The sequence below is a fragment of the Humulus lupulus genome, chromosome 6, assembly GCF_963169125.1.
Source record: "Humulus lupulus chromosome 6, drHumLupu1.1, whole genome shotgun sequence".
NCBI lineage: Eukaryota > Viridiplantae > Streptophyta > Magnoliopsida > Rosales > Cannabaceae > Humulus > Humulus lupulus.
Genome location: NC_084798.1, coordinates 20653365 through 20675696, shown reverse-complemented (window position 1 = coordinate 20675696; position 22332 = coordinate 20653365). Strand labels below are relative to the sequence as shown.

General features: G+C 33.1%; 3 protein-coding genes across 4 annotated transcripts; 2 read left to right on the top strand and 1 right to left on the bottom strand.

The window, feature by feature from the left end:
• The first annotated feature begins 8916 nt into the window (after positions 1-8916).
• Positions 8917-12814, top strand: LOC133781832 (NADH dehydrogenase [ubiquinone] 1 beta subcomplex subunit 9). Of its 2 annotated transcripts, XM_062220921.1 has the most exons (6): positions 8917-9123; positions 9233-9274; positions 10112-10193; positions 11603-11658; positions 12267-12340; positions 12543-12814. In XM_062220921.1, exons 1-5 carry the CDS (start codon positions 8989-8991, stop codon positions 12306-12308), a joined length of 357 nt encoding a protein of 118 aa, XP_062076905.1. In that variant the 5' UTR covers positions 8917-8988; the 3' UTR covers positions 12309-12340; positions 12543-12814. The 2 variants fall into 2 exon arrangements, with proteins under 2 accessions (XP_062076905.1, XP_062076904.1); XM_062220920.1 differs by having other exon boundaries at positions 8918-9123; positions 12267-12814.
• Positions 12815-15097: 2283 nt separating this feature from the next.
• On the top strand, positions 15098-16424 carry LOC133784812 (uncharacterized). Its single transcript, XM_062224084.1, has 2 exons — positions 15098-15407; positions 16030-16424. The coding sequence occupies exons 1-2, from the start codon at positions 15098-15100 to the stop codon at positions 16341-16343; spliced, it is 624 nt and encodes a 207-aa protein (XP_062080068.1). The 3' UTR covers positions 16344-16424.
• Positions 16425-17287: 863 nt separating this feature from the next.
• LOC133781831 (small ribosomal subunit protein bTHXm) lies at positions 17288-17945 on the bottom strand. Its single transcript, XM_062220919.1, has one exon. The coding sequence runs from the start codon at positions 17879-17881 to the stop codon at positions 17582-17584; it is 300 nt and encodes a 99-aa protein (XP_062076903.1). The 5' UTR covers positions 17882-17945; the 3' UTR covers positions 17288-17581.
• Positions 17946-22332: the final 4387 nt, after the last annotated feature.

Genomic DNA, 22332 nt, shown 5'->3' with positions numbered 1-22332 from the left:
ACTTGCTCGAGTGGATCTCGTTGTTCAACTTATAGTTGAGCTGGGCAGTAAAGGCAAGAGACTGAAAAAGGAAGAAATCATCATTAGCTCCAGGTCAGTGTGATTATAACCAAGAAGTAGGACTGTAGAAGGACACTTACCGCGGAAGCAAGCTCAATACTCTTCTCATAAAGGACAGTGCAGTCTTGGGTATCGTTCAAGCATTGCCATTGGGGAGCTTCGAGACTGCCAAAGCTCTGGCCGATTCGGGACATAACATCCGAGACCAGCGTAGACCCATGGGACCCAGCGGCATTGTCAACCACATATGCATCCATGTGGGTAGAAACTGACAGCTTTTGAGCTCGAGAAGCAAAAGGCTTTCTAGAAGGTGAACCAAGTGTTGATCGAACCACTACAGGAAGTTGGGGCTCGGTCGTGTTAGAGGCATCGACCTGCGAAGTCGATGCCACAGTTAGGGCACCGACCTGCGAAGACGACGCCGTGATGGAGCTGGTAACAAGAGGAGCTGGGGGAGGAGGTGTCTTCTCGGTCCTTTTGGGAACTTTGGTGGGCCGGTCCACCTTTCGCGATGGTGCCCTGGGACGCTTGCTCCTTTTGGCACCACCGCTCTCGATGATATTGTCAAGGTCGGAGTCCATGGCACCTGCACAGTTCCAATCGAAGTTAGACATAATGATAATAAGCTTGGAAAATAAAAAAAAAATAAAAAAAAACCAAGTAAAGAACAGACCTAAGTGGAACTCCTCCCCGAACTAGAGCTCGGGGACCATGAAATTCCCCCATCTTCAGAAGAAGCGGGGGGAGTACCTTCCCTATAGGTGGGTGTCAACCTCGAAAGGTCCCTATAATCGTTGGTTCTGTATTGGACAACTATCCCATTTCACACCTCGTCCGAAGTATACATGGTGTCATACTTCCCGAGCCCACTATCAAACCTATGAACACAGTCGTCTACCCAACTCCATATGTAGAAGTGGTATCCGTCATATGGGCATGAGACTAACCTATTGGGTTTATGCTTTAGTAAGGTGGGGGACCACATTCTCGAGGTAAGGAGGGCTTTACCTTCATCCGAATCTGAGATCGAGGCTTTGTCATTAGCCTCATTCCCCGACGGCTGACTCCTTATGCGAACTAGAGGTGGGGGCCTCACCTCTCTCCTCGAAGGGAGGACGCTTGTGGGCAAAGGCACCTGCTCCCAGTGTTCATACTTTTTATTGGACCAGTCAGAGGTGAACTGGCCCTCCCCCAAAAGTCTGCATTTTCGGAGCTTATCCTCATGTAAAAGGTACAGGAGAGACCTCCTACCATGAGGGAGTTGGAGCAGGGTCTCCTTATGCCCCTTCATTGCCTCGTCAGGAGAGGGACGCTGAAAATTGGCTGAAAAGAAAGACACATTTCAACTAAGTACGGATCTAACAGCTAAAATCCCGAGCACAGAGATAACGAAAACTGGAATACTTACGAATCCGCCTGAACGAGTAGTATCGAGACGGGGACAGACCGTCTGTCCAGAAGAAGGCTTTTTTTAAATCAGGTGGATGATTGGGGAGATCTTCAAAGACCTTCTTCTCTTTGGGATAGCTCGAAACATAGTAAAAGCCATCTCCTCCCCGAGCTCGGGAGGGGTTGCTTTTCAGACAAAAGAGATATAAAATCTCCTGAGGCGAAGGCCCTTCCCACTCCAGCTCATGGTATAGCGACCTCAGGGCAGACAGCATCCTGTAAGAATTGGTGTTGAGCTGGAACGGAGCCAACCCAACAAAATCCGTGAAGTCCTTGAAAAAAGACTTCAAAGGCAACAGTGCCCCCACCCTCATGTGTTCCTGGCTCCATGCCGCGTATCTCAGCTTGGCGTCACGGTCCCCGGGGGCGAAACAACTTCGTTCGTGGGCGGCTGGAGCTCGACACTTCAAAGAACCTGACAAGCCGAGGTCATGGAGGGCCAAGATGTCAGTTATCTGACTAGTCGAGGTAACCGAGCTCCAATAGTGCTCGGCCTCGAACATTTCTTTCCTCGGCTGCGAGGAAGAAGGCTCCCCCATTAGTGAAAATTGAAGTTCTCCTGGACTATACGCGACAGTGACCTTTAATGCGGGGTCGAGGGGGATCGGCCTAGGCCCTGAGTTGGACTCTGGATAAAGGGCCTCCCGAAGAGTTCTCCTCTTCTTCTCTATGACCTGATGGACCCTAAACGGGTATGTTTAAAAATTTATATATCGCAAGCGCACGAATCGTCCATATAGAATAGTGATCGTAAGCAAGGATGTCGAACCCAAAGGAGTTGTCTAAAATCGAAAATGAAACTAATTTAAATCAAAAGTAATAAATTCTAACCTAGTTCCAAAGATTGATGAGTTTTAATAGTATGAACATAAAATGAAATATTGAAAAATAAAGCTTTTTAAGATAATGAAAATAAACCAATAATGAGTTGAAAATAAGTATTAAAAGAAAAGATTATTAAGATACTAGAATCCACAAAATGTAAGTTTAATAATATTTATTAGTATATTGATTCCCAAGTTTTAGTGATAGTTAAAATAATTTAAACTATCATTTTCCAAAAATATTTATAATTTTAAGCACAATTTTCTTATAAAAAGATAGGATTTTTCTTCACTTTTCAAAATTATAATTTCAAAGCATTTAGTGTAAATCAATCTAATGAAATAACAAATAAATCAATGAACATTATTTATAAGGCAAAACATAATATTTTTGTTCTAAGCATGGATGTGTACAATTTAATGACACATCTTACACAAAGAATATTATGTTTATGCACTAATGAAGAACAAAGTGTAAAAATGTTCTAACAATCTAAAATACAAGATATTTAAGATGAAAGAAATATATGAAGAAGAAAAATCCATAGACTTTGTTGCATTACAAGGGAAATCAACATACAACATAAATATTACCTAGTTACAAGTTGCTTCATCATGATCTTAATAATCTTATGAAAAAGATTAGAAGCACATAACTAGAATAGAAATTACAAAATAAATGACATACATACTTGCAAAATGCTCTTGAAAAACCCAAATGGAAGAGAGAATGGTAGAGAGAAAATGAGAGAAAAAGATGGTAACCAAAAAATTAAGCACACCAAAAATGGTCTTGAAAGTCCATATTTATAGCCAAAGTGAGTTTATTAAAATAATCAATTTAAATTAATTAAATTGATTAGATTAATTAAATAAAATAAATATGGTATGTAGAGGTAAATTATAGGGTGTAATGATGATGTTGTGGTGAAAATGTGTAGGAAAAAGGGTAAAAAGTTGGCATTTTTGTCATAGGGGACAAAGGGACAAAATGCATTTTTGTTGGGCTCAATAAGGGAAATGGCAGCAATGTGGTGGTTGGGTGTTGGAGGGGGGGCCACGGGTTGGGCCTAGAGTGGGCCTCACGTGGTTGGGCTTTTGGAGAAACACCATTTTTCTTGTTACTTTCTTTCAAAATTACCATCTTTCCTTTGATTTTCTTGCTTTTCAAGGGCAATAATTTTCCTACACAATAAATTATAAACTAAATTAAAATTAAATATTTTCATTAATAAAATATATCATATAACTCCCATGAAAACATTAATTAAAATTTAATTTACATAACATTTAATTTCAATAAAATCACATTTTTAGCATTCAAACTAACAATACTAATTTTAAATAATTAAACTACAACATATTATAATAACATATCTATAAAAACATATAAAAATCTAGAAAACTACAATAAGACTAATAAATTAAAAATTACATAAAAACTTAATAAGTTAATTAAAAACTCATGAACTAAGCAACAATTAGCATGTAAAACATGGTAAAATAACTCTATTTTGTAGAGTTATCATGACCTCATCTATTTGACGGCGATAATGAGCTCGAATATCCTCCTGCTCGCGCGCAAGCTCGTACTCCCAAATCCGGCGTTGATTCCGGGCGAACAGCGACTCCGAGCTCGGGGTTTTTGACGAGTAAGGGATTGCCAGCAACGACCCCCACTGTCTTTCCAGATTCTGTGACATCTAGCGAGAAAGAAAAAATGGTGAGGGCCATGCATGCAAGAATTACGAGCTCGACAGAGCGAGCTCGGAGTTTAGGAACAAAACGAGCTCGATACTAAAACCCTATAAAAGAGTCAGAACATGTATTCTACGGGAAAAAGGAGGAGAGTGGACATAACTTTTTGAAAATCCCGAATTATCAGGGAAAAAAGGTGGCGGTTATTCAGAAAAGGTAACGTGGGGTATCGTGCATTCTTTAAAAACCAAGATTGTGTACCCAAATATCTTGGTGTGCAAGATACATCTTTTAAATTTTGAAAACCCAAAAATGAAGAAACCATGTTTGGGTTTGTTCTACACAAAAAATTGGATTTGAAACCAAAGATTCAACACCTAGTATGGGAACGTAAACGTAGAAGCCTATTGATCAAAAATTTCCTAGCATATAATACTAAAGAAATATATCAGCGCATTCCCAGAAATAACAAGAACACTATGGACAGAAACTGGCATAAGGGAAAATAAAAATTGCACACTTACACAATAATGGCGATTGCAGAGGGATCGTTGACTGAAGGAGAGGCTGCAAATATGAGCTCACGGACTCGAACAAACCGGAGGTTCTTTGTTTTTTCGGCTGAGAGAACATGCACGAGAAAGAGGTTCCCTAGGATGGCCTCTGGTTTCGTCCTTTCCTTTTCTTTGTTTCTGATGCGTGTAAAATAAGAGGAAGAAGAAGACCTTGAACATATAAAGGAAGAAAAGTGATAAAGAGGATTAATCTGGGCAATTGGCTAGAATCCTCATAAAATCCAACGGTCAGGGGTCAATGACAAGATGGTGCCGAAAAGGTGGCAGACGAATGATCGTGGGCAGGTTTCCAAGGTACTCAAGTACCAAAAATGAGCAATACCCAACTGACGCGTGTCCATTTTCAAGTGTATGATGGTACGGTTCCCGAAGAAAGTAGTTCAAAAGTTTCATTCTCTTAGGATTCGAACAAATACTTTTGAGGGGGCAAGATGTTATACCCAGATTTCGAGCCATGTTAAATGTGACCTCGAAAGCTGGATTCGCAACGAATGAACTCGTAAAGTTTGAAGTATGCTCCAGGACTAAATATCGAGCCTACAAGACTGAGACGACCTCGATTGTGGTGGCCTCGAAATATTCACGATCTCGAAGGGTAGCTCCCGAGACGCATCTATCCTCAGGGAAGACCTCGGATCGAGGGTTCCAAGCCTGACACACGTACGATCTCGAAGGCCATGTGACCTCAGGAGATGTCATTAGCTCGAACGTTGATGAGGGACCTGGTAGAGTAAGGGCTTGGAGATATATGATAATAACCTTGAATATCGACAAGTGTTGTCTATAAGGGACGTGTTCTGCATTTATTATTGTGAGTCCCATAAAATCATGGGATATTATTTGATTAGTTATACGCCCCCTGGTCTTCAGGGGACGTTTCCTTTTATATCGGATTACAGGCATTTAAAGCTTTTTAATTTATTTACACAAAAAGAGTAACTACCCAAAATATGTGGGATAGTATTCTGCATCCTTCTCTATAAATAGAGAGGTGATGCACCATTGTAAAGGACCGAAATTCTGAATCTGGAGAGAAAACTCTGAAGAATTCATGCTTAAGAATTTTTAGAGATAATCTTGAGTTTAATAACAAAGACTCGTGGACTAGGCAGATTTAACTGCTGAACCACGTAAAAAATCGTGTTTTTGTATTGTCATATTTTAATTGGCCATTACTATTTATTGTTTACGTGCTCTTCTTTCACTGTTGACGAAAAACGGCGTCAACAAATACATGATCAAATATCTCTAGAAAATATCTGACATACTACGACCAGCCTTGGTCGCCTATGAAATATCCCCTTTGCCGTGTGAATTCTCCTCTGGTCGATGGTCGACTAGAACATAAATACTTAAATAGTCACGCGCACCTCATGTGCGTACTATTCTTGCCACATCATCAAGTGAATATTTTTTAGGTGAACACCTTATAAATTAGAATTTATTTAATAAAATATAACATTTGAGACCTATGTGAGCCTAAAAGTAAATATCGGGATCTAATTGCTATAAAAAAATGTTAGAGACCTAGTGATACAAGTGATAAAGCTTAGAGATTCCAAGTGTTATTTACCTAATTATTTTTACCTTAAAATCAAAGTATAGGCGGCAATAGATTTTTTTTTTCTACCTATGGGCACATGCTTCCGGTTACTAGTAATATAATTCATTTGTCATTGGGTGCAAAATATAACATATTTATATATAAAAAAATTATATAAAATGATATATTTAAAAAATATATAATTATTCTAGAATTTAAAGTTGTTCAAGTTAAACTTTATTTTCTAGAGATATATATAGCAAAGCCACAATTACATATATATGCCCCTAATTAAAAATTTTGACGATGATAATACCTTTCGTTGGTGTTTTGTTGCAACGAGATATTTTAAGTATCAATTAGCACACACGTGGCAATATCTATTGGGCCACATGTTAAATAAATTTTAAAATTAAATTTAACTAATTAAAAAATGATGGAGCTCGATCCTTGCTACCACCGGAGGTCTCGCTGTGAAGGAGACCCATTTGAACAGAGGCTGGTAATTTTTGGCATGGACGGACTCACAACGTCGCTTGGGCTGCTGTCGGGTCGCTTGAGCTCTTCACGTCATCAAATCTCTTTATGTGTCATCTGGGTTTGCAAGATTTTCAAACCCAGATAGGGGTTTGGGAAGTTATAAGAGTGAGGGGACGAGAGGAAGATCGTGAGTGGAATTTTTTTTTCCTTTTTTTCTTTTGGAATTTTGTTTAAAACTACATTTTTAAATATATATATGTTAGAAATAATTTATTTATTTTTAATATTTTAAATTATTTATCATGTTTTAATTAATTTAGTTTAAAATTTATTTTAAATATTTAATAATTTATTTAACATATATCTATTAGAGTGTTGACACGTGTGTCCAAATGGACACTTAAGAAATCTTGTTAGCATTTAACATCCAAAAGGGCATGGTTGCAACAAAGCACTAACATAAAGTATTATCGTGGTCAAGATTTTGATTGGGGAAATATGTGTAACAATGGCAAAAAAATAGGAGTTTTGCCGCAAATGTCCTTTTTCTTATACAACTTTTTAGGTTAAGTAGCACACTTTAGTGTCAGAGATAATATATATTATTCACCTTAAAAAATACAAAATTCAATGAAAATGATAAATTCATACAAAATTTACTTGTTATCAATGAGATGTCTTTGGAGATTTATGTTCTCCTTTATAAGTACATAAAAATCAAGTATTAATATGTTCAAAATGGTTATCTGGTGAATGATCAGTTGTCACCTAAAGTAAGGAAAATAATAGAATTTGTGTTAGTCCCGTAGCAGACATCAACAACCATTTCATCTGGGAAAAGCCATATTTTTCTCAACAATGTCTTTGTCATTTGATCCAATAGCGTTCTGTTCGATAGGAACAACTTTGATAAGTACTGAAAACTCTCAGATGAAGTATTAAAATGGAAAAATCCATTAGATAATGAACTATTGGTTCTAAGCCATCTATGGCAATAAATCGAAAATTTGAAGTACTTTTCTTGCGTATTTTTTAAAAACCAGCGTTTATGTATAGATGTAGGAAAATATGATTGGTAAGTAAGAAGCCACTTTGACTTCTCTTCATCTGCAAATAATTCTCGATGTGAAAACAATGGGTTGATCTTTGAATAGGAAAAATAGTGGATATGCAAGGTCCCACTTGGAAATTTGAGTACCCTTTCAAAGGGGTATGTACATAATTCCATATCTTCATCTTGGTAAGTTGATAAGCAAGGAAGTTCTCTCTTGTGCGCATGAGTCCCCTTTGAAGGCTATAAATAAAGGGTTTCACCTCATTGTTTTACATACCATTAAAAAATCTCTCTTGGTCAAAATTATCTTGATTCTTGGTTAAATCTCCTTTGAGTTCATATCATCTGGCGTCGAAACTGTCTTAGTCCTCAATCAGATCTTGGTGGTATTCTTATATATTGGTCAATTCATTGTGAGTAAAAGCAAAGTGCTAGCTGTCGTTCATAGACTGTTTTAAAACTGGGAGACAAACGCCGTTAGCAATCCTCTAATACCCGGTGAGGAGGCGTAATTGGTTCAAGGAGACAGTACTATGGAACACTAGACTGGTTTTGTGTATTTATAATACATGCATTTTATTTTATTATATTTGTGCTTTCTTCATCTCCACTTCTCACAATATTTGTTAAATAACATATGATATTGATATAAAATAACTAACAAATACAACTTAGGGCCACTTAAACATGAGTTTAATGAGTTTCCTTCTAAATCTATTTTCTTATTACAATTCGGCAAAGTGATAGTACATAAATTGAAGCCTTCTATTTACATTGATTTATCAAATATTTATAGTGAATAATGTTGTACATACTTTCCATAACTTATTTCACTTTAGGTTTTGGTCTTTTAATTTAGTAATATGATTTAGGTTTAGTTATGGCTATTTAACTTTTTTTTTGTGGGAACTTTATTTGAAAATGAATAGATTAATTACATTTATTTTTATTAAATATGTTAAATATTTTAATATATATTTTAAAAATTAATTTTCTTATTTTAAATTCAATATATATTTTTTAATCGTTAAAAATATTGAGTGCCACTTACCCTTAAAAAAATAGGTAATTTTGTTGCAATTATCTCAGATTATAAAGATTTTTTTGGCAAATTTTATAATAAAAGATTGTTTTTTTTTTTAAAAAAAAAAAGAAAACTTGTATGGACGGTGTCGTTTTGATAATTCCCATTTTTGGTCAATGGAAATGCAATTGTACTGTTTTTTGTATGTCCCAAAGTCCCAACCTTTGTAGTTGAGACTAGAGAGAGAAAGAACCAACAAGGGTAGAGAGAGACTCAGAGAGATGAGCGCACTGTGGACTAGCGGCGGGTACGTAGCTCGGAGAGCAGCTCAGAGGGAGAGGGTTCGGATCCTCTACCGGAGAGCCCTCAAAGACACTCTCAACTGGGCTGTTCATCGCCACCTCTTCTACCAAGATGTACCGTACTCGTCGCCACTTCAAAACCCAATTTTTCCCCTTTTTCTCAATCTCCACTTCGATCCTTTCAATTTCTCATTTGATTTTTTTTAATATTATGAAATTTCAGGCTTCAGAGCTCCGTGAAAGGTTTGAGGCCAACAAGAATGTGGTTCGTTCTCCCTTTTCCCTCTTTTAATTTCTGATTTTGGTTTGCATTGTTCTTTGTTCTACATTGTCCTTTTAAAAAAAAAATTGAATTTGAGTTGTGAAATGAATCCAAGTTGGAGTATTGAAATCTGGGTATGAGGCATTTGATTGATTGTTGAACTTCATATTGTAGTGCTTTAGTTAGGGAGATATGAATTTGGGGGAATTTTTTGGTTGCAGCTTATCAAAATTTGATTATTAGATGAAACTGAACGGAATGTGTAAACTTTTTTTTTTTTTGCAGTCTGTTTGATTTTGGTTTGAAAATCTCGTCTTGAATATAGGAAGGAACTTTCTCTATTTTGTAAATTTACTGCCAAACATTTTATTCATTTTGTATAGTGAAGTGTTGTGCTAGGTTTACCATGTTATTCAAACCTTCCTACAGTAAATTCTCTAAACTTGGAAAAAAGCTAATTGATGCGGTGATTTTGGTTGGTTGGCAGACATTAATCATTTTTTCATTCAATTTTAGTTGGGATAAGCAAAACATCTGAAAGTATCAGCACTTGTGTATGGAGATGGACCATTTTTAGTTCTTGACATTATGATCTTATTGTGATTTTATTTACTAAGAATAAGATGGTGCTACTTGCTCACTTGTAGTCTTTCATTCTTTTTTCATTTAGCTTAACAAGTTTCATGTATGATGGTGGTAACAAAACAATGACGGCAATACTTAAGTGATGATATGCATCAGTAATTAGTCAATTGAAATATTTACTAATGATTGCATTCTTTATATTGTTTCTTTGTTAGTCTGTTTGCTGATTGAATCTATGTATCACTGGACGTACAGGAAGATCCTGATACAATTGATAGACTAATAGCTGATGGGGAAGCGTCTTATAATAAGTGGCGGCACCCTGATCCTTATATTGGTAAGATTCGTAATAGAATTGAAGCAATATTAAATGTGTATTTTGCACAGATTTGGATTTGAATTGTACTGAGATTTAGGTTATAAACTTGTCTCTTGATTGGAGGTCTGGATTTTTTTTTTTGACTTCAATCACAATTATTATTTTAGTTCATATTGATCGTTCATTCATTACCATCCATTTCCCACCCCCGTATTCATACCCAACACAAGTAGTTGTGTATAAAATGAGACCAACTGACCAAGTCTGCTTGCAATGCAAACGAATACTCAATATGCTTGGGTTCTTTATGAATTATTTTATTAAAAGTAAGACTAGTTAGCAATTTTAGATTTTTTTCTATAAGAGTACTAGCGAAACTTAAATTGTCCATTTCTTTGAGCTCATACAAGATTAGCACCCCAGCAGTGGTAGTTGGTAGTTTTATTTCCTTGAATGTCATTGTTCGACAAAATTAACATCAGAATGTGTTTGACTTTATCGAACTTTTTCACATTGTAAGTTTTGGACATATGTTATTCTCATATATATCCCATACTGTTTCATCTTCACTTGATGAGTATTTATAATCAGCCTCCTTCAGCCATTTGTTTTAACATGGAAAGCAATTGCTCTGCCAAAATTGGAAGTGTTTGATTGGTTGCTTTCTCTGGGGATTTTGAATACATGATAGGATGCAAAGAAGAAATCCTAAAAGTGTTTTAGCTCCCTGCTGATGTTGTGATTATTTTTGCATTGCGTTTTTCTAGAAGACTTTGGTGCAGATTGTTAAATGAATTAAAGGTCTGTTGGGTGTTTCAGAGATGCTGTGTTGTTATGTTTTGGAGGGAGGGACTTGTGACCCTGCAGTAACACCAATGGTAGAAGCTGCAAGTTGTTGAACTCAACTTTGTTTAGCAGTCTTCTGGTCTTTGTGGTTGGAAAGAAATTGAATAATTTGTTAGGATAAGCAAGAAAATATTTTGTTTTGTGGGATAGCATTATATAATTGGTGACTTTATGAGTGTTTGATGTCAATGAGTTTGAAAATGTATTGATGTCAGATTTAGTGAGGGCGTGGAGCTATTTTTTTGTGAAGTGTTCGGAGTTCAGGGACCTCTTGTCCCTAGATGTTTTAGTGCGAACTTGTGTATGTGAATCTTTCTATAGTTGAACTTTCCTTTTTCTTTTTTATAGGTTGTCTGTAGACTCTGTATAATGTCATAAGAAAATTGATATACCTAGTTGTATGTGAATCTTTCTGTAGTTGCACTTTCCTTTTTCTTTATAGTTTGTCTGTATGTAGAATATCATAAGAACATTGATATACCTAGTTTTTCGATGAGACTGAGGACATTTCAATGCTTCATAGTAACACTAGTGTGTTCTGTTCCGTGCGTGTGATGTTAACTATTTACTACTCTGTGCAGTGCCTTGGGCTCCTGGTGGCAGTAAGTTTACTCGAAACCCAACTCCACCTTCAGGGGTAAGTTATTTAATGTGATTCATTATGTGTTTTTCACTCAGCATTTTTTTTTTTTGCTGTTTATTACTTTAAACTTGCTTGTCAACATTTGATATTGGATTTGATCTCTTGAAATAGAGTTATGAATTTTTTTTCTTCCTGAAAGGGCGGAGCAAGGTGAAAATGGATAAAATGCTTGATATCTTTTCTCCTTTTATATTATTATTTTTAGGGAAAAATATTACAGCTTCATGTTAGTTAGGTGCGTAAGTGACAGATAAACCCACTTTTTCTTCTATTGGTTTGAAAGTACTTAGAAATGGACATTAAGTGTCATATTTTCTGTCTTCTCTTATGTGGATAGACTTTTTCATTATTAAACAAATCTTCGGGAAAAGAGAATGGTGTTGCTAGTAATAATTGAACACACGAGTTTTATTGGCCTATATAGATATTTTTAAGTAGATTGATTTATTTTCACTTTATTTCTTGATAGTCATAAAAGGGATCATGCCCCCTATATTGAATTTACAATATTATGCTACTTGTGTTGTTTTTGGTCCTGGATTTGAATTAGCCTTTTGGTGTGTTGTAATAATTCATACCCATTCTGGTACATTTTTGTGCAGATTGAGATAGTATACAACTATGGCAAAGAAGACAATGACTAAACCTTGCTAGTTTTCTATCGAAATAAATAAAGGCGAGCAACTTATGGATCTCAACCACTTTTTCATGGATATTGTTGGCTAATTATTAAATGAACAAGGCGATGGATTCTTACCACTTTTTATTTATATAGCTATAGGCACTCAAATGGCTGTGAAAAGTAATGAATGTCTAAATAAAAGATTCATAAAATGACTTTTCTTTTGATGTTTATTCTAAAATTGTTTGTCACGTAGATTATGATGACCAGTGGCAGATAATTTTGAAGATAATGTTGGAGCCAGCATCTTTGATGTGTTTGTGAACAAATTGTTGCTTTGAAAACTCTCGAAGTGCTGAGATGCTTAGTTGTTATTATGTATTTTGGTACATGATCTGTTGGATGATTTTGTTACAGAAACAAATTTGACTGTGCGGCATGATGCAAAGATGGTTGAATTAACCATGAATGCTTTTTAAGTTCACTCCTTTGTTTGTTTCCAAATAAATAAATTGCATTTTCTTTTTTGGCTTAAGACAACTTTAAATATGCGCCTTAAATCCTTGATACTCTATTAAAGTTTACTCAATTGTCTTGTTTTACCGTGGGTAGAAAATGTTGGGCAAAGATGGTGTTTAATAGAAATGAAACTTTGAATCATATGAAGGTAATGCAAGACAGCACCAAAATTGTATGCCAAAGACAAGAAACCATGTTTAAAAACATATATATATATATATATATATTTGGTTATATCAGGCTAAATAGAAAGAAAAAGAAGCATGCACTCATCTCAAGCTTCGAATAATCCACACCTCTTTAATACGCATCCATCCAATGATGCAGTGCCTTATAAGGATGACTAATTACGTGATGGAGGAATGTGTATTTAAAACTTTTCTTGGTTTTAACAGAAAATTATAAATATTTAAGAAAATATCGGTTTTAAAAAATAAATATTTATTAATTATATCAATATAAATTTAAATATTATAAAATATCATTGTTTTATTAATATATAATACAACACTAATATTTAATAATTATATAAATAAAATTATTATAATAATATACAATACATGATTTTAATTTTTATTAAAATCTTTATAATTTATATTTAAAAAGAAACATGTTATTTTTTTTATTACTTTTTTAATTTATACAAATATATATATATATATTCATATTAAATAGCAATACATTATATATAGTATGTGAACAAATCATATGACAGTAAAATGGGAGGATGCAAAAAAATCATCCAATCCAATTAGAACTGATCGACCTAATTACAACCGACTGCCAAAAATTAGATATCCAATTATGATTTGATCAGATCAGATTATATTTTAAAGATCTAAATCGGATCATATCGATTGTTGGATGTTATATGCAAAAATCTAATAAAACTGAATCGATACAATTATATATATATTTTAAATATATATTTATTTATGATTATGCTTATAATTTATGTTGTATTTGTATAGTGTTGTATCATTTTGAACAAAATATTATGAATTATTTGAACAAATTAAGCTAAATAAATGCTCAAATAATTGAATGGATCCAATCTGATCAAATACATAAGTAAGGAGACATATCCAATTGATAAAACTGATCCAATCCAACGAATAATTTGATCGGATAGGTTGAAACAAGTTAATTGTATTAGATCGATTGTAAAAATCCAACATCCAATTGATAATTGGATCAGATTGGACAAGCCTAAATACATTAGATGTGATCCAGTGAATACCTCTATGTATAACTACATAAGAAATTATAATAACATTTCCTTCTATTAAGAATAAACAAGCTTCTTCTCATGTGTGTTTTGAATAATATCATGAATATTTTATATTTTAAATAAAGTAGTTTGTGATCTAAAAAATTATCATGTTATTTATTTTATTTTAAAAAAATTATAAACAATATTTTTGCTTAATTTAATTTTTCTTTTAATATGTTTATATCATTCTTTCATATATATATATATATAATACTATTTATTATAAAAAATTAATAAAAATAATTAATAAATTTACTAAGTAATACTGAACAAACGTAACATTCGTTAATGGGTGCCTACCTGATGAGTCAAGGAGTCAAATATATTTGGCCGTGTGTAACCTCTAAGACTGTACAGCAGAAATGGTTCAAAAAATTCAATTGCGCACTCTTATAAAGAAAACAGAAGAAAAGAAATGGTTTGATCTGCGAAGTCATTTTATAGGAATTAAATTGATTTCATTCGAGTAACAAACAAATGTCAACAAATAGCCTCTAGTCACCTCCAAAAGAGGTGTTCCTGCACCACAAGGAATATCATTTTCACCCACAAACCCAGGACACAAGTCACACAACTTGTTGGGTCACGCAAGCTGAGAGAGATTCTCATCAGAAAAGAGCAAAAATACAACGAAAAACACTATACATTTGTTGGTGTGTCACGCAGAGAGAGAGAGAGAGAGAGCTACTCAGGTACATGATCTCAATTTGTTAGGTCACACTCTAGAGGTGAGAGAGATCACTGGCTGACTTAAAGCCCCAAAATGCAAAAGCATGTAATCTAATGGACAAACCATGAAAAACCCACCTAGATTGAGTGAGCCCCTCAATTCATGACCTTATACATATATTTTATCCATTAATACTATAGTAATTGAAGGAAAGAAATTTGAGACAGTCTCTTGATTTTCTTGCAATTTACTTAAATCCCCTTTCCCGAATTCATCAACTTACCTTAGCTTTGCCCCTATCACAAATTTCACTCATCTCCCATAGTTTCTCTCTGAAAGTCTACCAGGGATGGATGAAGAAGCAGATGCAACGGTGAAGAAGATGGATCCAGATGCCAAGATTTTTCGCCTAACACCTACACGAATAGTAGTATCTCTCCTCTCCATTTTCCTGCTCTTCTGCGTCATTCGTTTGGGTTTCGGAGTTGCAACTGGGGTGAATGCAGAAAGTAGTGGAAGGAACTGGGGCTTTCATATTGGTGTAGTGACTTTACTCTTCGGTGTCCTGTTCGTCGCTCTTGGCCTTCCCGTACTGATAAATCTGTTTCTCAAAATGTCTGAACAGTTGCAGAGACATGAAGTTACAGGCATCTATACAGGTATTAAAACTAAAGAACATTGTTTTGCTAGTCTTAGCAACACATTCAGTAAAAATTTCCTAGTACCTGATGCCTTTAGATTTGAACTATAGGGTTCTGATAGAAAGGATATCTGGTTCAGGCAGCCATTTGCTCAAGTAATTCTTTGCAATTTATTGTTTTTAATTCTAAATCAATTGAAATCTTATTCCATAATGAGAAACTTTTCAGAGAAAGATAGGTTGGTGGAAAACTAAACCTTTGCCAGTTTAACTTAAACTGTTCCAAAGCTAAGACATAAGTAATCTGAAGAATTGGGAGGGTCCAAAACTAGTGGTGGTTACCATTAAACTATCATTATTGCATAAGATCCATTAAGCAATAATTGACCATTTACACATGATTTGTATTGAATCTTATAGCTATAATTTGACTGAATACACGTACGTATAGAATATTAAGCTATAAAATAATCTTTTTAAAAACCATAACCAATCTACAAGGACTAAGAGCTCCTCAAAATTTTCATGCACCAGCAATTTTCTTTCTTCCCTAAATACATAGCTGTTTTTTTACTTCAAGATGAGATTTTTTTTTCAATAAATAACATCAATCTCACTTAGGTTATATAATAATGAAGCAGATGAAGAAGAGAGGAAGCCACTCCGCACAATTATTGTACGAATAATGGTGACCTTGATGACAATGTTCATGCTCGTATGGGCCTCTTACACGGGCTATAGGCTTACAACAGAGCCAAGGAGAGACGACAAGTACTATCCCCTAATATTTCCAATTGGCATAGTTACTATTGTGTTTGGTTCAGTCTATATTATCATTGGTCTAGCCATAATTGCAGATCTAGCACTATCCCTGACAGTGAAGTTGCTATTGAGAAGCAAGAAAGGATTCACAGTTCATGAAGATAACAAGACAGAGACAAAAATTTCTGTTTAAAAACTATTATGACACATCACATAAGGTGTCCATTGTTGTGTTTTTCCTGATTAGTATGAGATCTTAAATCTTCAAATCTCACTTACAATGAAGCAGATAAAGCATATCTAAGGCTTGCAGGTGCAAAAAGAAAATAATAAATCATTTATACCAATTCTAAGAATACTTGATCCCTTTGTCTAATGCCTAGGACTGGTGATTCTATTGACTAATTGTTCTCGATAGAAGAACAGACACCCATAAACATAATATAAATGAGAAATCACTAACTTCCTCCAGAATTGGGATAAACTAAATTAAATGCTGGACAGACACCTAGGAACTAGGATCAATAACCAAAGGAGCATGCAACAAATGCTAAGGTTTGCAACATAGAGTAATGTAATGAACCTATAAGGATTTGTTCATCTACACAAATATCCACTTTAAGCCTATGATTGTACTTAGTCCATGTCAATGAAACAATATCATGGTGGTTCAGGGCTCAGATGAGCAAAAGCAATGAAAGATTTCCTATTCTTCACTAATTTGGAGCACGGTTGTTATCTACTCAGCTCATCAACGTTCCTCCTATTCTTGCACTAGTTTGTACCAATTTCACATATCAATATATATATTCTTGTGCCTAGTAGGAAGAAGTTGAAAATATAAAAATAAAAATTAATAAGAGGATCTCAACACCATGCGCTTATTCAAATTAGAATGCAGCAATGATGAGACCATTTGATTCTACATAAACTCTTTTAATACTGAAAGATGGAACTAACAATGTAAATGACAACATGGGATTTTCACCAATTAATATTTTCTTCATTACAAAATTTCACATTCTATTCGACAATGATAAATTTATAAAAGTAAGAAGCTTATTCATTAGATTCAAAAAAGAGGAATTCAAAGACTCAAAGGAAAAGCAAGGAGATGAAGTTCAAGCACCCAAAAAATGTCAAAAAGAAATAATTTCTGAGATTATTTGATTGTTCATCCTACATTTCGATTGTAAGCAATCACACAGAGCATCATCATAACTTATCCAAATGCAAAACCCCAAAATGCTGAACCAAAACCCTAGTTGATACACAAACAAAATCACAGGGCTTTTACTCATTCAACTTAAAAAATGTACACATTTTCAACCCACAAAACCCTTAAACCCTAGAACCTCCAATCAAATAAACTTGAGCTATAACCTAACACAGAGAAAGAGAGAGAGAGAGAGAGAAAGAGGGAAAGAGTTTCTAGATAAGCTTGAAAGGGAGAGGCCAAGGAGTGGACCTGGGGACCTCAACCTTGTCTTTAATACGCTCGATCTTCTTCTCCTTCTTGGGTCTAGAGTTCCCGTACGATCCCTTGAACCTCTTGCCCTTCTTCGTCTTCTTGTCCCCTCGTCCGCACAGGATCGGAACCCCTATCCCGCCGGCCGACGCACCTGCGGCTGCCGAGAATGACATTGATGATGGCGCCATAAATGGAGGTCTTCGAACCTCCGTCATCACCATTCGCCTGGCTATGGCGCCGCACCACTGTATCATCGCCATACTTTTTCTTCTCTTCGGTTTGATTTTGCCTTTGCGGCACTAAAAAATGGGAGAAGCTACCTAAAATGTGAAAAATACGTACTTTTATACGGTTTTTGATAATTATGCACTAAAAATGTCTTCTTTTTCTCCCTGTTTTAGAATTTTATTACAGCGTATTAAGAAACAAAGTAGTTACTAACGATTCTAGTTAATTAGAAGAAAAAAAATGTAAAAGATAATTTCATGTTTATATTATGTCATTATTTGTTTAGAAGAAATGGTAATGTGAATTGCCTAATTAATGATCAAATTAAGAGATTTTTTTTCAAAAAAAAAAATTACTTACTTTTTAATGTTTTTACAATTTCTTTACTGTCCTGAAAGTATTTTTTATATATTATAAAACTACAACTTTTTTTAAAGAAAAATAACCGTAAAAATGTACTTTTTTATAAAGTGATTATACTATTGGAGAATTCTTAGGTGTTGGCGCTGAAAATGTCAGCATCATAGTGACATTTTTAAGAGTGTTTTTTGCGGTGATAATTCTCAATTTTTTTAAAAGTTATACTTTAATACCATTTTTTTTTACGGTAATAATACATAAATCTACAATTTTGGTGCAACTGTTAGTATTCACCGTTAACTGTCCATTAAGTATCTACGTGGCACATTTTTATACTCATAAATTTAGGTATTAAAATGTAAATTTATAAATGATTTGGATATTATCGCCGCTAATATCCCTAAATTGTTTAAATACTATAAAACTCATTTTAAAATTTAAAAGATTATTAGAAACTAATTAATAAAAATAAAATTTACAAATTCGAAAAAACCCAAATATAAAATTGAAACTCAAAATCATTCCAAAATCCATATTATTAATTAACTTTTAAGAATATTTTGGAATTTTTAAAATTTAAAATAATTTTTATAATATTTGAAGAATTTAAATAATTTAGTCTAAAATTCATATGTGCCACGTGGATACTTAATGGGCAGTTAACGATGAGTACTAACAGTTGCACCAAAATTATAGATTTAGGTATTATCGCAAAAAAAAAGAAGGTATTAAAGTGTAACTTTTAAAAAGATTTAGGTGTTATCGCCACCAATTAAACTGATAAAAATGTGTCATTGATATTTAACGGGCAGTTAACGATGACTACTAACGTATGCACCAAAATTATAGATTTAAATATTATTACCACAAAAAAATAGATTTGGGTATTAAAGTGCAACTTTTGAAAAAAATTTGGTATTATCGCTGTCAATGTCCCTTTTTAAAATCCTACATGGCTCTTCACTAGGTTGCCACCCGTATTTAATTTTGAAAACAAAAAAAGCCCTTCCCTCTCTTCTCCGACGATGGTGTCTTTCCACTCTGTTCAATCTACACAGATTTTCCATTGTAACAATCCCATAGAGATAATAATATTGCTTCACTGAAAAATAGTAAGACTATTACAACTCTAAGTAAGAGAATACAAATGACAAGATGATGATTAAGTAAGTTTACAAAAATAAATATAGAAATGGGAAGATGAAGATAGTAGAAGAAATAACAACTCTATGACAAAAGTTACAAATAAACTAGAAGTAATAAAACAAAAGATGTGAAAAAATATACAACTAAATATAAAGAGGAAATAGAAGAAAGATGACAAAAGAACAATAGAAGAAATAATAAAGAACAAGAACAAGAAAAAAAGCTCTCTTACTCACATAACCAAAGTGAAGAGCATTGAGGATCATCAACTTGAACAAGTTTTACAACTTTTGTCTAAAAGCTTATTTTCCCATATCTCAAGCACTAAGGGAACTCTCACAAATGGAAATAGCTCTCTAGAATAATCAAGTATCTATGGTGTATTTTATAGCCAATTGCTTTGTGGATAGAAAATTGTGTGTCTTACAAGTGAGCAATACGTTCCTACTTATAGAGTTTTGAGACACCATTTGAATTTCAAATTCCATTAACCCCATGACTATTACCAATGTTTAAATTTGATGTTTAAGGAATGAAAAATGAGTTTTGAAAGTTATATGAGGTGTTAGAATCGTTCAAGATGGAAAAAAGAAGTTGAAGTTGGCTTCCAGCGTCTTTGGTCGCAGCCAGAGATGTTCCTAGTCACGGCTACTAGTCTCTGTCCCCAAGTCGCGGCCAGGGATAATCAGTGGCTGCGGCCACAGATAATTTTAGCCTCCGAAAATTCAATTTTTCCAAAACATCACAAATCATTTCCCACGTGATTTTTTAACCTCCATACACCGAATGAGAGTTAAAAACATGTCTTCAACAACCATATTACATAATGACTCTATGAAATTCAAACTCAAATGTGTAACTCTCAATCTACACATTATTGGGTAATATTTGAGAGTTACAAATTTGTAACTGATTTTGTAACTCAAAAATATGTTACATTTGGGCACACACATGTATCTAATTTTGTAACTCTCAATAATATATTACAATGTGTAACAAATCACATTTTATCACATTATTTAATCTAATATTATATTATTTAAAAATAATATAACACCTCCAAATTTACTTAATGGTGCACGTGTTCGAATACAATGAAAACACTCGTACTTAGTGGCGTTTTGGTCGCCAACACATGAGAACCACCCTATACTATTTTTGTATCATGTAATTTATTATAGAACAAACTTAATACCATGTTTTTTACCTAATATAATTTAATACTTTGTATACTATAAATCAGTTCAAAATTGTACATTATCTCAATCTTGATAAATATATATATACTAGGTAGAAACAACGTGCATCATTACACGTTTGCTTAGTTTTAAAGTTGTAAACATTGTCTATAATTTTAATAAAAATTAGTTCACTATTTATAATATATATAATAGAATGAATTATAGTTCTATAGTATATATAAATATTTGTATCAATAATCTCTACATATATGACATCTAAACACAACGTTGACATATATATATTTATATGACTACAATAATATATAAAAAGAAATTAATAATAAAAATAAAATAAGAATAGAAAAAATTATAGTGTAGACAGTAGTATACATACATAAACTATTTTTAGTTTCTAATGTATCTCACAATGTCCTTTGGTGAATTTGATGAAGAAAAATAGCTTCAATTACTTGATAAAAAATAAATTATCACACAAATTTATAAAATAAAAAAATGATATGTATACATTTCTTATTTTTAAATAAATATGATTCAATTATTTAAATTATCATAAAACATCTTAAAAAATATCCTGTTATAATTAATTTTTTTTTAAGTTTATGTTTGTTCTAGTTTTTGAATTTGGCAGTGACAACAAAAGATTATATATTATGTGTTTAATATAATATTAAGTTTAAGTTTAATTAAATTTTATTTAAGTTATAAAATATATAATTTTATTATTTTTAAATAATTATCATTGTAAAATATCTCAAAAATATCATATTTTAATTTATTTAATTTTATTTAAGAATCTACCGTTAAATATAAGAATATTCCGTTTAATATAAAAATATTCTATTAAAGTTAACAAAAAAATAATAATAAAGCGTTAAAACCAAGAATTTTCGTTATCTACACTTTTTATATAGAAGAGATATATTATTGACAAAATTTGTATGAATACGATTTCAAAGGGTATTAGATAATATAAGACCCAAAGTTTTGGTCTCTAGAAAGTTTCTTTTAATATAGATTAATATTAACAGAAACACAAAATGTTGCATTTTATCATATTCAAAATCAGAATAATTATTTTATTATGTTATTTACAAAATTAACTAGAAAGGAAATTATAAATCTTTTATTTTATTTACATAGGAAATGTTACCTGAAAGCTTTAATTTGACTAAATTTATCTTTATATTAAATGTATATTTTTTAAATAGAAAATTTTTAAGGGTAAATTTGTTTTTTAATTTTAATAATAAAAATAAAAATTCATTACCTGTAACATCATTACTTAAGAAAATGAGAGGAAAAGTATTCTTATTTTTTTTTTTCCCAAATTCATATGGGCACCACAAAATATTCTTACTGCTAAATAAAAGTAAAAAAAATTGAATGAATAATTACAACACATGTGATTCTCATTACTCATTAATAAATATGTCATAAAAGCATAGTAGGAGATGGCAACAGTGGAAGTGATATTACGATTAAATGCTTCTCCGCTTGTAAAGACAAAATCGATTAAAGAAGAGGCAAAGAAAGTTAATTCGCTTTAAGGGCCAGTTTGGTACAATTTCTAGGAAAGCTAGAAGTTGCTGTCTGAAAAATTTGTGCAATAAAAGTGTTTAGTAAACAGTCATAAAACAGCTTAGTGAATAATTTATCCAAAAGTTACAGCTAAAAGTTAAAGCTGACACAACTCAACTTTTAGCTTTTTTAAAAACTGCATTTTGAAAAAAACTCTACAATAAATATGTTTTTTTATTTAAATATATTTACTTATT